The sequence below is a fragment of the Denticeps clupeoides genome, chromosome 11 (assembly GCF_900700375.1).
Source record: "Denticeps clupeoides chromosome 11, fDenClu1.1, whole genome shotgun sequence".
Classification (NCBI taxonomy): domain Eukaryota; kingdom Metazoa; phylum Chordata; class Actinopteri; order Clupeiformes; family Denticipitidae; genus Denticeps; species Denticeps clupeoides.
This window is the reverse complement of record NC_041717.1, coordinates 15943784-15961006: the sequence shown is the minus strand read 5'-3', so window position 1 is coordinate 15961006 and position 17223 is coordinate 15943784. Positions and strand designations below refer to the sequence as shown.

The 17223-nt window shown below is 44.7% G+C and overlaps 1 protein-coding gene across 7 annotated transcripts in view; it reads left to right on the top strand.

Annotated features, from left to right (window-relative positions):
- pde4d (phosphodiesterase 4D, cAMP-specific) overlaps nucleotides 1-16638 on the top strand; it is a 112781-nt gene extending 96143 nt beyond the window's left edge. For 3 of the 7 annotated variants that reach the window (XM_028995122.1, XM_028995124.1, XM_028995125.1), the window contains 14 exons: nucleotides 1254-1445; nucleotides 1623-1659; nucleotides 1887-1963; nucleotides 2070-2116; nucleotides 4529-4641; nucleotides 10735-10828; nucleotides 10926-11101; nucleotides 11197-11295; nucleotides 11377-11541; nucleotides 11866-11965; nucleotides 12573-12727; nucleotides 12823-12945; nucleotides 13316-13498; nucleotides 13606-16638. In XM_028995122.1, the coding sequence (XP_028850955.1) occupies nucleotides 1254-1445; nucleotides 1623-1659; nucleotides 1887-1963; nucleotides 2070-2116; nucleotides 4529-4641; nucleotides 10735-10828; nucleotides 10926-11101; nucleotides 11197-11295; nucleotides 11377-11541; nucleotides 11866-11965; nucleotides 12573-12727; nucleotides 12823-12945; nucleotides 13316-13498; nucleotides 13606-14100 (2056 nt within the window). In that variant the 3' untranslated portion in view covers nucleotides 14101-16638. Of the gene's footprint in view, nucleotides 1-1253; nucleotides 1446-1622; nucleotides 1660-1886; nucleotides 1964-2069; nucleotides 2117-2427; nucleotides 2440-4461; nucleotides 4642-8924; nucleotides 9236-10734; nucleotides 10829-10925; nucleotides 11102-11196; nucleotides 11296-11376; nucleotides 11542-11865; nucleotides 11966-12572; nucleotides 12728-12822; nucleotides 12946-13315; nucleotides 13499-13605 lie in introns of those variants that run through there. The other 4 variants (XM_028995121.1, XM_028995123.1, XM_028995127.1 and 1 more) reach the window with 3 other exon arrangements.
- Nucleotides 16639-17223: the final 585 nt, after the last annotated feature.

Genomic DNA, 17223 nt, shown 5'->3' with positions numbered 1-17223 from the left:
ACATGGGAAAATACAGCCCATAGTGAAGATAATCCTTTTTTATGGCTCATTGGCCATAATGCCATGAGAATCATGTGACCCTCTTTTTTCATTCAGGGATGGAATGTAGTTGATAGGATATATTAATCTCAGAGAGTGGTTTAGTGCTTTTACTTTTGATAATTACCTCAACCCCCAAAATTGTAAGTTTGAACGTGTTGGTTTTTGTTTTTTTTCCCCTAAATAATAATCCATTCACTTGGCTGTGCCCCGCTTGCGGTGGTCTATTCCACGCCGCTGTTGAAGTCGTAATCAGCCATGCCGGCGAGCGGAGAGTGACGCCGGTGCTCCTGATCACCACGTCCCCTGCGCAGATCAGCGACGCAGGCAGGGTTTTGGTGACGCAGTTAGCCCATGCCAGCCCCGTCACCAGCTGGCCGGATTAGTGCACCCGGGGTTAGTCGCTCCGGAGGTGATGATGTAGATTATGATGTTGAGTATAAGGTGGGAGGGGAGCTCCTTGCACTTTTAGGGAATCCCTCGACGGGATTTGCGAAGGGGTGGGGGTGGGATTATGCCTGCGATGGGAGACGCTGGGGAGTGACCTTGCTGAATAAGGGAAATCCTGATGAATCACCGGTGTGGTGCTGCTGCGTCTGCTGCCTTGTGCTGTATATTTATTCTCCCCTCTGGTGGGTTGTTTATTTTCTGTCATTGATTTTTTTATTTTTTTATTCCACTTTAAATGCAATGAATATAATCAATATTCAATAGGTACACAGTGCTGAAATAGTGGAGGCTGGGCAGAAAGTGGACTATACAATATATTGCTTGATCGACTAGTGGTTTTCTAAAGATTTTAGTTAAATGCTTAGCATAGTTTGATGGTGGCAAAAGGATGTAATTTTCATCAAACATTATTTTGATTTTGTTAAAAAAAAAAAAAAAAAGCATTGTAAAAGAAAAAATTTACTTTTTCATCTTTAATTATATAATAACACAATCACAAGTGCAGCATATTAATGATCACTAATTCATTGGTGTTGTTACCTTGTATTATGATATCATGTACAATTGAGGGATATTGTGATGCTACTTTGAGATGCCTACCCCTAATGTAAAAGCGTGTCATGTTTCCAAACCTTATAGTGTCCTTTTAGAAATGTTGGCCAATCATTTTGTGTCAAGTAAATATGGGACCTTGCAATAAATATGGAAAAGTGGAATGTTCTCAATACTTATGTGCTCCTGGTATGGCTTTGCTTCTCCCTCAGCTTCGACGTGGACAATGGTACCTCCTCAGGACGCAGCCCGCTGGACCCCATGGCCAGCCCAGGCTCCGGGCTCATTCTCCAGGCCAACTTTGTACACAGCCAGCGGAGAGAGTCCTTCCTCTACCGCTCCGACAGCGATTACGAGCTGTCACCCAAGTCCATGTCCAGGAACTCCTCCATCGCCAGCGACATGTGAGTCCGACCCCCCTTCCAGCCCACATCCTCCTTACTCCCTCCCTCCCTCCCTCCCTGTGGGCCACTCCAGAGATGCACCATGTCTGAAAGGCTTTTATCTGGATTATTTATGCATGTGGCATATATGTTCTATCAATATAATGTTGAATTGTCCCTCTTGCTGTTTCCTTGCAGTCATGGTGATGATATGATTGTAACACCATTTGCACAGGTGAGGGATATTTTTAATTTTTTTTTGGATTGCTTTCTAGTGATAATTTCTGGATTTCTCTGAATCAATTTATTGGGAGAACGAATACTGTAGGAACTTAATTTTGGTCATGATTATCAATTGGTAATATTGACCAGTGTGTGTGTGTGTGTGTTGATTCTTCAGTGCCTATTTACAATAAATCAAAATGTTCATCTTTATGTCTCACTACTGTCTTTTCTTTTTAGGTTCTGGCCAGCTTGAGAACTGTACGGAATAATTTTGCTGCACTAACCAACGTTCAACAGGACAGGCCCACTAACAAGTAAGTTCTGAGCTGGGTTCACCATTCTTCAGATGGATATTTTCTAAAAATGAAACCCTCTGCTAGAGTACCTCATTATAACAATTTTATTTTTTTTGTTGCTCAGGAGATCGCCAATGTGTAACCCCCCCATCACAAAGACCTCGGTTACAGGTAACACTTGCATATTGTAACAAACAGAAATCTGTATTCATTAAGTGATTCTGGTCAGTAAAGGCAACATCCTTAATTATGAATGGCTCTGTAGTACATGACCAAAAAAAAAATCTAATTCATGCTGGTAGCTTTTAATATTTCATCTTGTTTGCTTGGATTTATGATGCGCAGCAGGACACCTGCGATGCAAAGAGAAGCAGCAAGTGGAATAAGAACATGGTTGTTTCGCCCTCTGCTGGCCATGTGTAGAGCGGCAGTCAGAATTTAAAAAAAGTGAAACTTGTTCCTCTTTTCTGATTATTGATAAGCAGGAGTGCGCCGTTCTAGAGCGCAGAGGGACCAGCACGTGTGGATGTTCTTCGTCTCACACTGTAACCATATACTCTCCTCCACACCTCATTTATCAAGTTCCTGTCGATCTATTGATTGGCCAGACCCTCTCTGTTCTATTTATAGACTCCTCTGGTCAGGTGCCGTTATTGAGCACCTTGTCCAGACTGCCCCAGTGGCACCCCAGACCCTACTTCATTCTTACTCCTGTTTGAATTTTCTGATTGGAAATGAATATGACTGAATGTAAATCTGCAAATGTGAATGGGTTCAGAGATTTTAATTTTCCTGCAGCACCTCCCGGTTCAGAAATTAACACCTTGCAGCGCAGGTTAGGTCCAAGGGGATGCCTCCTACTGTTGTGTCCACACTAATTATGCCCGCTGCTGTCCAGAGTAAACGCTTGCTGCGTTTCTTGATATTTTTTTGTGCCGGTGCAGTGCGGCGTGTGTACGCTGAGGCCTTGTTTCTGCTGCAGTACACACCTCCTTCAGTCCCAGGTCCGGTGGGTGTGCTCCGCTTCGCGGTTTGGCTGCAGCCTGCAGCCTGTAGCGTAGATCGAGCTCTCAGCGCTGGTGTCTGATGTCGCGCTAAGCATGAGAAGAATGTCATTGACGTCAGCGCAGTCCCTTTCAGAAGGAGCTGTAACCCAGCCGCCGGTGCAGCGGGGATGGAGGAGGAGCGGACGGTGGCACAGTGTGACGATGAGATGAGGGGAGCCGCACTGATAAAGGCGTTCACTGCTGTGTTGTAAATTGAGCAGATTGGCCACGCCCACATGCACAGCATACACATGTGAATGTGAACAGCTGTCAGTTGCATGGAGTCTACGATCTCAGGAACACACACACACACACACAGACACACACAAACACACACATCAATACCACATCAAATGATTTGGGATGTTATCCATCTTTCCCCTGCAACCAAACACCAGCAGCGAACCTGGAGCGTCCTTTATAAATATTACATGATGTCATTTCCACTTCAAATGAAGAGGTGATTTACTCGCTGTGCTTTTGGGTCATGATGACTTTGTGACTTGACTTATTTATTGTAATTATAGAGTAATAACTATTAGACTACTTTCATCACTGATAAATAAAGATTACCTTTTAATAACAGATCCAAATCAAAATTTTCTATTGAGTTAATATCAAGGCTCGTCCACGTCAGAGATCTTTCTGTTCATTAAAGGGATGTTAAATGACCTCAGATCCGCGCATTTTTTAAGCTGCTGTGGCAGAGTGCTCCAGATCCCAGATCAGTCTGGACTCCGGGCCAGGATTTTAACTCAGCACGGCTCAGGCCACCACGCAGCTCTCTCTCCCAGGCTACGGGTCCTATTTCATGAGGAAGCGGTGCCGCTCACGTCGGCTTTCGGCGGTGCTGGTCACCTGGGCATCCACTGCACTCCGGACGGGGAGCTGGAAGCGGGAGAGATGCCCCCGCTGTTCTTTACCAGGCCACTAATCATACTGCTGTCTCTGGGTTGAGGATATGCAGCATCCAGACTCCAGTTAGCGTTAGCCTGGTGGATGGTGTGTGTATGTATGTGTGTGTGTGTGTTTGGATGCAGCAGACCCAGCATGCCTCTCTGCTTTGTTGTGGGTCAGACTGCCGGAGCGTAGGGGGCAGGCGGCCCGACTTTTCCTGCTCAGACATGGGCTGGACCTCCAGACTGACTCTCCATCACTGCAACCATGGCTTCGGGCTGAACAGCATCCTGGATCTCAGAGCCTTATGCTGCTCTAGGCTGTGACTGTAATTGTGTGCGTGTGTGTGTGTGTGTGTGTGATGATTTAATCACTTCTGTGACATCATTGTGCTGGGGGTGTAGCTTCAAGAAGGACCTCCTGTCTGGATCTGTACCAAGTGGGGGTCAGGCTTGGAGAAAAGACTAATTTCTTCTCTTTGGAGGGTTCCTCCAGAACATCATGAGGAGTCACCCATGCGTCCAGGCCAGGCATCCAGACATGGCGGTGTACAGCGGGGTGGACCCCACGCAGGGAGGAGCATCAGCTAGCCCCCTGAAGCGCCTGAGAACTGACCCCCCGATTCCCTCTCTCCCTCCAGAGGAGGCCTACCAGAAACTGGCCACAGAGACCCTGGAAGAGCTGGACTGGTGCCTGGATCAGCTGGAGACCTTGCAGACCAGACATTCGGTCAGCGAGATGGCCTCTAACAAGGTGAGTCCATGTGCTGGTCAGAAGGTTCCCATTTAGGTCATGTTGGTCCTGAAGCAGGTCAGTCATCCACTTAGGGTTCCTGCGTCCTTGAATGTCATAAAAATGGGGCTGAAATTGGTAAAATATGAACTGGGGTGTTAATTTGGCCACATCACCATACTCACCATTTTCACACTGACAATGATAAGCACTAGCCATGAGGTCACTAGATCAGTGTGTTGCGTCCCATAGCCAAGGTGGAGCCAATTCCGACATTTATCTGAGATTACTTTATAATGTAGTGTGACGCGACACGTCCAGTTTCCAAATTCACAATGACCATTTCTACAGGTTTTATTTAGACATATTTTATTTTATATTGTTTTGTTTTACATTGCTCTTGTGTCTCTGTGTCCTGTGTCAGTCATTACATTTACAGCAGTTTCCTCCCGGGATTAAAAAAGTTTTATCATACCAGTAGTGCATCTCAAAAAAATTAATATGGTGATTTAATTTCTGATCTTGACTATGGCTGATTGCACATGACAAATCAAAAATCCAGTACCTGGAAAGATTAGAAAATTCATTATGATTAATCAAAAAACGGGCTGCAAATTGAAGAAATGACCAAATGTCCGAAATTACCTAAACAAATGAACGTTTTCACCATTTTCTGAATTGCTGGGACGTCATCAGTTGATAAACATCAGTAAAACACAGTGGTGGGTATCAGCAGCACAACATGGATGTCACGCTCTGTTCTGACATGCATCAGTAGAACACAACACCGGATTCCAGTCTGCGCTGGCTCCACCAGACATTGCACATCACCATGCAGAGGTCATTTCAGTGCTTGTGTCACATGGAGTCTAACAAAGGTTCGCTGCGTAAAAGCAGACACTCTCCTGACAATCATGTAATCATAATTGGTACAGAATGGCAGGGGTAGAGGTTTAATCTGGTGTGCGTGTGTGTGTTTGGGAACAGTGCAGATGTGGTCTCAGTCTTGATTGGTTGATTCAGTGTTTTTTTTGGGGTTTTTTTGCTGAGGACAGAAAGTGGTTCTGTTTGGTTCCGTCTCGGCACCTGTTTCTATGGCATCCTCCTCCTCCTCCTTTTCGCAGTGTTTGCTGCCGCCGCGGCAACAGCAGAGAAAAATCGTCATGCACCTGGACGTACACTGAGCATGCTCATAACCTCCAGCGCAGGGCCCGGCGCTCTGTGCATGCTGATGAGAGGCGAGAGAACAGCACTGGGGGGGGGGACCAGGGCGTCCACAGGGCTCACAGGGAACTGAGGCACCGACAGGACTTAAAACAGGAGGCAGAAGGAAAAGGAGCACTGCTGAAGGAAACAGATCTTTATTAGAGAGAATCTCAGGTTTGCCGTCGCCCTGCGTCACCTAGGCAACGCCGGCGGGACTCGTCTGCCTCCTTGTTCGCTTGAGATCATCTGTAATGGTGGTCTGACACAATCACATTGCTCTCAAGTGAAGACTGCCCCCTTGCTTGCAGTTGCCTGCTCTTAAACACTCAGCGTAAAGTGCCGTCATGGTTATGGCGGCTAAATAGATCACCATCATCGCTGTGTTCTGTGCCATGCTTGCAGTGTTAAACCTCCTTCGGATGAAGGAGGGACAGATGAGGGTCATGTGACCCGTGTTCAACCCTTCCTTCATCAGTTCAAACCTCAGTCAGTCAATACGGGTTAATCTTAGGTCGCCAACATTCAAACGGCACAGGTCCGATTGAAGAACATCTGACAGCTCTTGCATGATCTGTAAGATGTCTTAGCGGTCCACAGCATTTTCTCACATTACCAGGCGAATTCTGATGATTTCTGTTCTGGAAAACAGTTGACTAGGTGTGATTGTCTTGTTAAGATAGTGTAGGCATTTTGAGATTTTTTAGGAACAATTCACATTATATCCAACACCAATTTTTTCTGTCCCTGGTACAACCCAGTGAGTCCAACAACACAAGTTAACACAAAGCTAAGTATAATCCTGGTTGGGCCATATTTCCCATGGTGCATTCACTAGTATTGATGCTACATAAATCATTACATTTACATTTACAGCATTTACCAGACACCCTTATCCAGTTCGACTTACAATCAGTAGTTACAGGGACAGTCCCCCCCCTGGAGCAACTTAGGGTTAAGTGTCTTGCTCAGGGACTTGCTCAGGGGTTTGAACCTGGGTCTTCTGGTTCATAGCGAGTGTGTTACCCACTAGGCTACTACCACCCTGATGCGGCACAGTATTGATGTCTTGTCACATTCAAAAGTGAAAGATAAACAGACACAAAAAAATGTGTCTTCTGCATTTAAATGAGCAGTAGGCAGCCATGACAGTGTGTGGGGACGGCACTTTGCTCAGTGGCACCTCAGTGGCCCCTTGGCGGTTGGGGAATTGAACCCACAAACCTTCAGTTACAAGTCCGCTTCTTTACCCGCTGGGCCATCACTGTGCCACCACTATGTGTGACACCACATAGTGTCAAAAAATTTGGCCTCATGTTATACATCTAAGACATTGTCCATAAAAGCAGTTGTGTTCATCTAAGGCAGAGGTCAGCTCTTTCATCTTTACACTGCTCCTCCCTGTGAAAAGAAATAATAATTTCATTCTAATCGTTTTTTTTTTTTTTATCTTAGTTCAAAATTTGAAGTGTGTTTCATTTTTTGATGCACCGATCAGCCTGACAACAGAACTCTAATCATGGACTGCTGCCACTGATGGGCATCCGTGATTAGAGCCCGGTATAAAAGGGAAGAGACTGCAGCAGGACAACGCTGCTGCATTAATGTGGTCTCAACACTTACCTTCGGGTTAGTTTATGTTCGTTTCTATTCCCTTTTGGTTTATTCCTCTGCCAGGTTTTGGTTTGTTTATAATAAAGTCCCCTTGCAACAAGTCCTGCTTCTGCGACTCCTTCTCCCCCAACCCCAAGAAGCGACATTACTCCTCAGCCCATCTGCACACGTGCAATTTTCACGAACCACCAGCCCTCCCGTTTCAAGCAACACACTAGCCTTGTTCACTTATGCATAGCATGAAAGTAAAAACAATGTATGCAGTGTCATCTTCGAGTTTGCGGCCTGAAAGAACGGTTCTTTGAGGGTTAAAGGCTGCCGACCCCTGATCTAAGGGCTAACGAGTTTAAAGGGGTCTAGACAAGATCTGGTAGCAACAATTTTTACGGAAATTAACTGTAGAAAACAGTAAAATATGACTTTCTGTGTTCTTTGTTTTTCCAGTTGTGATTCTCGTGATTAGTGGAATAGTGCTTAAGCACCAGCCTTTATGCAAATACACAAGGGTTCAGGTTCGGTCACTATACTGACGATTTATGAATGCTTGTCGTTTTGGAAAACTCCTCTGATTTAACCTTGTTATTCCTTTAGTGAGAGTAATGACACTTGGACGACACAGGCCTGGATTTCATGTCTCTGTGCTGCTTTTCACGCGTTCCACAATGCTATAGAAGACTGATCCAACGTTCCGTTCCACAGAACACGCTGACCGTGTCTTTTTCTATTCAGAGGCGCCTGTTCACACCTTCAAGATGGTCTTACAATAGAACGGCGGACGCCTCTTTTCTGTGTTGCAGGACGGAGAAAAATGGAGGGGGATAAAAGCGAGGTGTCATATCTTTCATAGCTGGATAGTGGAGTGGCTCATCTGTTCCACCCTAGCTGTAAATTACCCTCGGTGCTTTTGGACATTGACTGGGGGAAAGAGGTGTGAAGTAGTCCCACCGCCAGCTTTGTCGTTGCCTCGAGATGCCGCCGATTATTTACCACTCGGGAGGAAACTTGTTCCAAGGATATGTCACAAGTTTGTTTGAGTGGGTGGCGGATTTTGTTAATGATAGTTGTGAAAAATGTTTTTCTTTCTCATTGAGACATATACACACACACACACACACATGCAGGGTCTGTGTGGTGACAGGTCGTGCTCTTTGACCCCTCTCTGATTAGAGGTCACCTCTCTGATGCTGCCTTTCTTTGTATTGTGTCTGTGTGGCGAAGGGCTCTTCAGCTCTTCATCTCCACCTTTCCTGGCTCCAGAGGCCCTGGGGATTTGCCCCTCGGGCCGGACTGCACCAATCAGCAGGAGGCGAGAGCTCGGCCAGCCCCTGCAGAAGGTGTCTGATTGGCGAGGCTTCATTGGGTTGTTTCTCCTTGTTCCCACATGCGTGTGAGAAGGAACTGAGCCTTATTTAGAAGGTGTGGATGTGCTCCCTCCCCCCCACCCCACCCCACAACCCAAGCTTTTTTCATCCGGACCGCCCAATTCCAGACCGCACAATTCCGAGGCAGTCCCGCTCATTCTTGAGCTAAACATGGACTCTCTCCAGAACCTTGAGCACCGCTCCGTCTCATCTGAACAGAGTGGAATGTGTGCGCAGATTCACCTTGGTTACGACACAGAGCCAAGCGCGATGAGGATTCCGCCACCGCCGCCACCGTTCCTCTCTTGAGCCGCCGAGGCGTTTGCATTTTCCTGCAGCGGGAGCTGCGCCGTTCCATCTGTCACACCTGGACTGACGGACGTTTCAAAATGCCTGAGGCTAATTACCTCCTCACCGTGTCCTGGGGATACATAAAGGTAAGCAGATAGAAAGACAGACGGACAGTTCGGTGTGATCCAGTGAGCATTTATATCCCTGATGTGGAACTGGCGACGTCACACCGCGGATCCGTGTAAATTCGGGATGTACGGCTGACCCAGTTTCCACCCAGCGGACCGATCCGAGACACGATTGATTGTTGTGCGCAGAAGATGTTGTTGTGTCCTGTCTTCAGAAGCTGCCCTTCCACACGTGAATTGACAATCCAGCCCATGTTCCTCTGGCTTTTTCAGGATGTTTTGTACCAGAACCGATGTCCTGTTACAGTGCGTTCTGCTAACTTTGATGACATTTTCATTTTAGAGTGTTTCATCTATTTGACACAGGTTTTACTTAAACACACTGGTTATGTAAGAGTTGGTAAAATTAGCACTGCCTCTTGGGTACCGGTGACGTACTTCAGCGGAAAGTGCCAAAACGTTCTAGGACACAGCGAGCAGATTGGGGATCTGGGTGTGACAGGAAGTGTGGATCTGTTTCAATGGTTTGAATGTTGCTGGGTTTATCGGGGACCCGGAACACTCCCACTGAACATAGGAAATTTTACATGAACATCTGGGTTATGTCTTCCTCATGCTATATACGTAGTGCATGGGTCATGTTCACTAGTGTCACATATCCTACTTCAGAATGCTTGATTATTAAAGCAATGATTTTCTTCATGTTGGTCTTTGTAATTGACGGGGTCCTGAAATGTCTACAGCAGTTTATGACGTCCACTGACATGTCCTTTGTACAAGGGGTATTAGGAGCGCAGAGAATGGGAGGAAATGTACAGGAATGGATGGATAGGAGGCCGTTTAATTCATTCAGAATGAGGAAGCGGGGCATGTGAAAGCTGTCAATCTTGCCTACAGGCTCCTTCCTTTTTAAACTTTGACATAAAGTGTATTGATATCATTAACGTTTATCTGCCGGGTTTCAGAAATAATTACACACCAACAAAAAGGGCTGAGTGGGACTTAGTCTCTGCGATATATAACTATATATCGCAGAGACTAAAAATCCACATAGAAAATCGCAGAGATATAAAAAATCCACACGGTGGTAGCAGCCTAGTGGGTAACACACTCACCAATGAACCAGAAGACCCAGGTTCAAATCCCACTTACTACCATTGTGTCCCTGAGCAAGACACTTAACCCTGAGTGTCTCCAGCGAGGGACTGTCCCTGTAACTACTGACTGTAAGTTGCTCTGGATAAGGGCGTCTGATAAATGCAGTAAATTTAAATTTCCCACGCGCTATAGCTTTAATAGCACCTGGAAAATGTGGCCCTATAGATGTTCTGAAAGGGACAGATCAACTGGTGCCACCACAAAACTGCTCTTAAGATTGTCCTTATTAATCTCTGCCTGAATTAAAATGATGCTTGCATTTGTGTATGTGGTCGCAGGTGTGGTGAAAGCCGTGTGAAGTGGTCCTGTGTTGTTAGCAAATGTCAGGTGTTGGTGACATGGCTGCTTTCTGTCCACAGTTTAAGAGGATGTTGAACAGAGAACTCACCCATTTGTCCGAGATGAGCCGCTCGGGGAACCAGGTGTCTGAGTTCATCTCTAGCACGTTCTTAGGTAAGAAGCAGATAAAAGTTATTAGTGAAAGTGGGACGTTTTGTCTCGCCGCTGCGTCACCACCTCTCTCTCTCTTTCTCTCTCTCTCTCTCTCCAGACAAGCAGCACGAGGTGGAGATGCCGTCACCGCAGACACAGAAGGAAAAGGAGAAGAAGAAGCGGCCAATGTCCCAGATCAGTGGTGTGAAGAAGCTGACGCACAGCTCCAGCCTCACCAACTCCAACATTCCCCGCTTCGGCGTCAAGACTGAGACAGAGGACGAGCTGGCCAAGGTTAACACACGCGCTCCGTACAGCGCAGGGTCACATGACCCCGAGGCCATTTTACCACGTCAGCTAAATGACATGCTGCCACTTTCCCTTTTCAGGAGTTAGAGGACATCAACAAATGGGGCCTTAATGTTTTCAAAGTTACAGAGTTCTCCGGCAACCGACCCTTAACGGTCATGATGTACACCATATTCCAGGTACTGGAACTTTCCAGAAATGTTCGGAATTCTGGATGTTCAGAACAGGACACTTCAGCTCTCTGTGCTCTTTACCTGCAGGAGAGGGACTTGCTCAAAACATTCAAGATTCCACTGGACACGTTCATAACGTACCTCATGACCTTAGAAGACCATTACCATGGAGACGTTGCCTATCATAATAACATCCACGCTGCCGACGTCACCCAGTCCACTCACGTACTGCTGTCCACACCCGCTCTGGAGGTCCGTGTTCACTCTGCATACTTTTCTTTTTATTTTATAATATGCAACTGGCCAAATTTCTTTTGATAATTTCAACTCGTTTCAATGGTTATTTACCATTTAAATTAATTTAAATTAAATGTTTTTCAGAAATTACATGCAATAAATAAAAAATGTACAGTTACTATATTCATTTATTAATTGTACTTTTTAATGATTTTTCTTTTGAACTTGCTATTTGCATGTGTAATTTAATATGTGTATCCTGTCTTGTTGAAATCTATACTATATAGCAATTATAAACATTTGGTTGGCATTTCATAACAATGTTCTTTGGTTTTGTAGGCGGTTTTCACCGATCTTGAAATTCTTGCTGCCATTTTCGCCAGTGCCATTCACGACGTTGACCACCCCGGAGTTTCGAACCAGTTCCTCATAAACACTAGTGAGTCAAGCATTCCCTTCTCACAAATAAAACTATTAATATCATTTGTTCTCGTACTGGGATGATTATTACAGTGGGAAGTGGGAAGACTATTATCCAGAGTCAGTTCGCCTCCAGTTGCAGCAGCTCTTGGTAACTGATGGAGCACGTGGTCCTCAAAGGCTCAATCAATCGATCGCGTCTTCCTCACGGCCTCCCCAGAGAGTCTGTCTCAGACTGTCTTCCTGCTCTGCTGAGGAAATCCCAGCAACGGAGTCACCGGTCATGACTCAGAGAGAGGAGACAAACTAACAGAGGACTAAACCCTCAGAGAGATTTTGCTCTTGCCAGACAGTTTTGTTTTGAACCTCGTGGCTGAACAAATTAGGTCATTTTGGCCCTAAACTTGGAGTTGGACCGCCCAACAATGTTATTTATGCGGTTTTCCCTATTCTCCACACAGATACAGACATGTATACTCATGTCACCTCAATTGGGGTGTTGTACCTCATTAAACAGTAAAAATTACCACTGTTTGGGATTTCCTGATGTCTGGAGCATCTGAGGTTTTCTTCTCAATGACGTTCTCTGACAGCCTCATAATGGAGATGTGTGTGTGTGTCGTCAGACTCAGAGTTGGCTCTCATGTACAACGACTCATCGGTGCTGGAGAACCACCACCTGGCCGTGGGTTTCAAACTGCTGCAGGAGGAGAACTGTGACATCTTCCAGAACCTCACCAAAAAACAGAGACAATCGCTGAGGAAGATGGTCATTGACATTGTGAGTTTCAGTCTGTCTGCCTGTCCAGTCCATCTGTCTGTGTGCCTGCCTGGTGTGAATCTGGCCAGTGACGTTTCTGGTCTTGTCACTTCAAGGTCTTGGCTACAGACATGTCCAAACACATGAATCTCCTGGCCGACCTGAAGACAATGGTGGAGACCAAAAAAGTGACAAGCTCTGGAGTTCTGCTGCTGGATAATTATTCTGACAGGATACAGGTGAGTCATGCTTGTCTGATGATGAATCTCCCAGGATGCCTTTCACAGGGAATAAAATGTATTCACAATGTGACACGTTTTTGTTTTGTTTTTTTGAGGCCGAATTTGCTTCCTGTGATATAAAAGAAACACTTAAAAAAACACCCACACCCTCTCCTCAGAGTGAGATAACAGTTTGCTGTTTTTAGGCATCTTTCATACTTCCTACATTCACAATGAGTATAAATTACACAAAGGTCTCCATGTACTGATGATTAATTACTAATTACTTTGATTAATTACTATGAGTAATTAATCAAATAATCTAGGGACAATAGGAGCTGATGAGGAGCTGTGGTTAAGGGGAAGTGGCTGTGGTTCTCGCCCTCAGGTCCTGCAGAACATGGTCCACTGTGCCGACTTGAGCAACCCCACAAAGCCGCTGCAGCTCTACCGGCAGTGGACCGACCGCATCATGGAGGAGTTCTTCAGCCAGGGCGACCGCGAGCGAGAGAGGGGCATGGAGATCAGCCCCATGTGTGACAAGCACAATGCCTCTGTGGAGAAATCCCAGGTCATTCATGTTTAAAGGGTTAAAGAGATCAAAAATAAGAACCAGGCTATAATGTCATATAATTATATTATAAATATAATTTTTCCATTCTTTTTTCCTCCATCCAGGTGGGCTTCATTGACTACATTGTGCATCCACTGTGGGAGACATGGGCTGACCTGGTCCACCCAGATGCACAGGACATTCTGGACACCCTGGAGGACAACCGTGAGTGGTACCAGAGCACCATCCCTCAAAGCCCCTCTCCTGCCCTTGACGACCCGGAGGAAGGGCGGCGTCCCGGCGCAGCAGAGAAGTTCCAGTTCGAGCTGACACTGGAGGAGGACGGCGAGTCGGACACGGAGAAGGACAGTGGCAGCCAGCCTGAGGAGGAGGAGGAGGAAGAGGAGGAAGACGAGGAGGAGGAAGAAGACAACAGCTGCAGTGACACTAAAACTCTTTGCACGCAGGACTCTGAATCCACTGAGATCCCCCTGGATGAACAGGTGGGGGAGGAGGAGGAGGAGGAGGATGATGAAGGGGAAGGGAGGAGCTCTGCCCCCTGCGTTTTAGTGGAAGAGGAAGAAGTGGAGGATGAGGAGGATAAAACTGCCAGCACATAACACACAATGAACATGAACCTTTTTTATATCAAACTACGAACTCAACATTTCTATTTATTTTTATTGAGATGATAGTAATATTTCTTTTATTCCCCTTCATTTCACTTTTTTCTGCTTGGTAGGAAAACTTCTGGTTCCAAAGTGCATATTGTCTTCACCTTGAATTCACCACACTCATCACGTTCCATCCACCATTCTGCACTCAGGAAATCAATTTTCTGTTTGTCAATTTTACTGAGGTCTATAGAGGACATGCTTTTATTTAAAAAAAAGTTGTTAATTCAATATTTTTTTTGTTTTGTCTAGTTTAGTGGATGAATATGTTCATTATTACTTTAATCAGGGTTTCACATAAGCAGAAAGAGCATTACGTCTGTCAGTCATAGGCAATTTGCATATCAGTGTCCATCACTTGAGGTGAAGACTTACAGAATTTACCAATGAGTTTACACCAGCTCGAGTAAAAATACATGAATCTGTGCAGGGCAATATCTTTTCAAATGGCCAGAGTTGTTCAAACGCACCTGCTGCGTTCGGAGAGAAAAGTCGTGATCATAACTTTTTTTTCTCGAGATAACAACTTTGTTTTTGTCGAGGCCACGAGAAGGTCATCATCATGTCATGATCTTAAGATAACGAAACAAAATAACGTGACTGCATGTCCTCTATGGTCCTTCATGCAATTCCACAAAAATATTTTTTTATGTTTTATGCTTTCTGTTGGTCTCTTATAGGTGGCGCCACACATATCTGTTTTCTGTATTTAATTGAACCTCTATCTGTCATGTTTTAATTTATTATCAAAGCTAATGTCCAAATGGTCAAGACCTGGGGATGACCACCAAGGATCTGCTCTTACCTGCTGAGTATCACTCTTCAAGTCTTCCTTAAACCCTGAGCGACCCTGCAGCTTTTTCACTCCTTTTATTATTCATTTACAACTGCCTGCATCTCTGCTGTTACCATGGTAACAGAGGTTTGCACTCAGCATTTTACATTTTTTACACCAATTCCCCATTTCCAGTTGTCCTAAAATGAAACTAGTCACAACGTGTGCCATCTGTGGGATCCAAGTGGGGGTTGTCAGTGGACATTACTCTAATGAGTATTAATCAGTGAATCAGCCAGTGTTTATTTGTAAAGTGCTTTTTACACTGTACGTGGTATAAAATGTACACTGTATGGTATAAAAAGAAGCAAAATAGTGTAACCGCACTTTGACACGTCAAAATGTGATCGTTAACGTTGAACCAATGTTCACGATCAGCCTCACCTGAGCTCACCACATTTTGCTCTGAATGCGTCTGTGCACCTTTTCTGTTTTTGTTCTTAATCAAACTTTGCCAAAACTCCTCTGCTTTATCATCATGAACCAACTGACCTCTTTCATCCACATGCCCATGCTATTATTGTTATTATTGTTGTTGTTTTTATTATTGTATGTTTTTAGCGTATAAAGCAGTACTGTAAAACTGTAGCATTAAAGGCAGTACAAGCCTTCGAGTGACTCGACCCAAAAATCCATCATCAGATGTACAAAACCATGCATCAGCCTCATTTTTAACACATTCTTTCATTGTACCAACTTTTAATTTTAGCTTTCATTCATGAGTCTCATTGTGCCAACTATTCTCATTGTCACCTGACAACCTTACTTTGATCTGTCTGTCACCCTCACGTGTTTACACACACACCTATTTATTGTACTGTACAGTATGTAACGTTCTGACCATGTTGCCGTTTGTTGTAAAGGATTTATATCATCCCTTATGGTGATGGTGTTGCTGTATTACATGACTCTTGTTGAGAGAATGTTTATTACATGCTTACTCAATGTAAAAGAACTCATTGATATCTGTCTCCTGATAGCTTGCTCTGTTTGGAGAAATGGGAAAATTCAAATTGTTGTTATTATTTTGTATTATGACCATGATGATGATGATGATTATTTAGACACATCTGTTCCTTGGCCCACGGGCTGTGCCTTACGTGTAACTTTAGGGTTTTACTCTTCCTTTTTGCTGCACTAGAGAAACTATTGGTTAGAACTCAACCCTCTGTTGTATTCACCCCTGACTCTAATAGAGAAGTAAGATTTTATTTTCGTACTGAGCGCGAGATGGAGAAATAAACCTGAGGATTTGCGGATGAAAAAGTGACACTTTTATCTGTTTCTTGGTTGTTTCTGTGTTCTGCCCCCGGCCCAAAAGTCCCAGGTCAGGGCAGGTTAATGTTTCAGTCGTTGCTGCATTTTCCTGACTGAAACCGGCACCCCCAACTTTCCCCCGGAACTGGACCTGCTGACACTCACTGTAGACCCTCCAGGCCCGGATCCAGTGGAATCTGTTCATTTTGTGTTGTCTGCTTGAGAACAGAATGGAGAGCACAAAGTGAATCTGTGTCCGCGGTTCCACCAGAGAATGTAGACTGGTTTTCCAGAATGTCCTTGTTTATTGCGTTCTAGTGTATAGGGCTATAGGGGAACAAATAAAATTTAAATGTTTTATATGCAACAGATAAAATAAAAGCATGGGTTGATGCGATCTTCTCAGCGCTTTCATTTCCTGCAGGGTGTATAAATACCCTATATATAAAATTATATTTCTAAGTGAAGTTTAGTGATTCACAGTGAGCACCAAACACACTGCCACTACACTCAACAGCACTAAAATACAGCAGCGTAGGCCTAGTTAACTATATATATAATTTTAGTTTTATTCCAGATATGAATCAGCAACTGCACTGACTTAAAACATCTCTACAGAGTAGAAACCAGTGGGGCCTGGGCCTACAAGGATATTACTCTAAAGACATTACAGAATTTCTTTTCGCCTTATATTCACAGGATGGGTGTGACCTGAATGACCTGAAACATAGATTTTATAAAATTCTCATGTGTCCAGCCCATAGGATGCAGTTTGAAATATTGTGAGTAAAACTGATTAAATAAATGGTCTTACATAATTTATTATCTTGGGCGTAAGGGGCGTAGCTGGTAGAAGTCCATCATTATTCTTAGAAACAAGGTATTCAATTGTGTCCGTTTTATCATTCCAAACAAATTGAAGAAACGATTATATACACACACACACGGAACAGGCCAAAAGTTTGGACACACCTTCT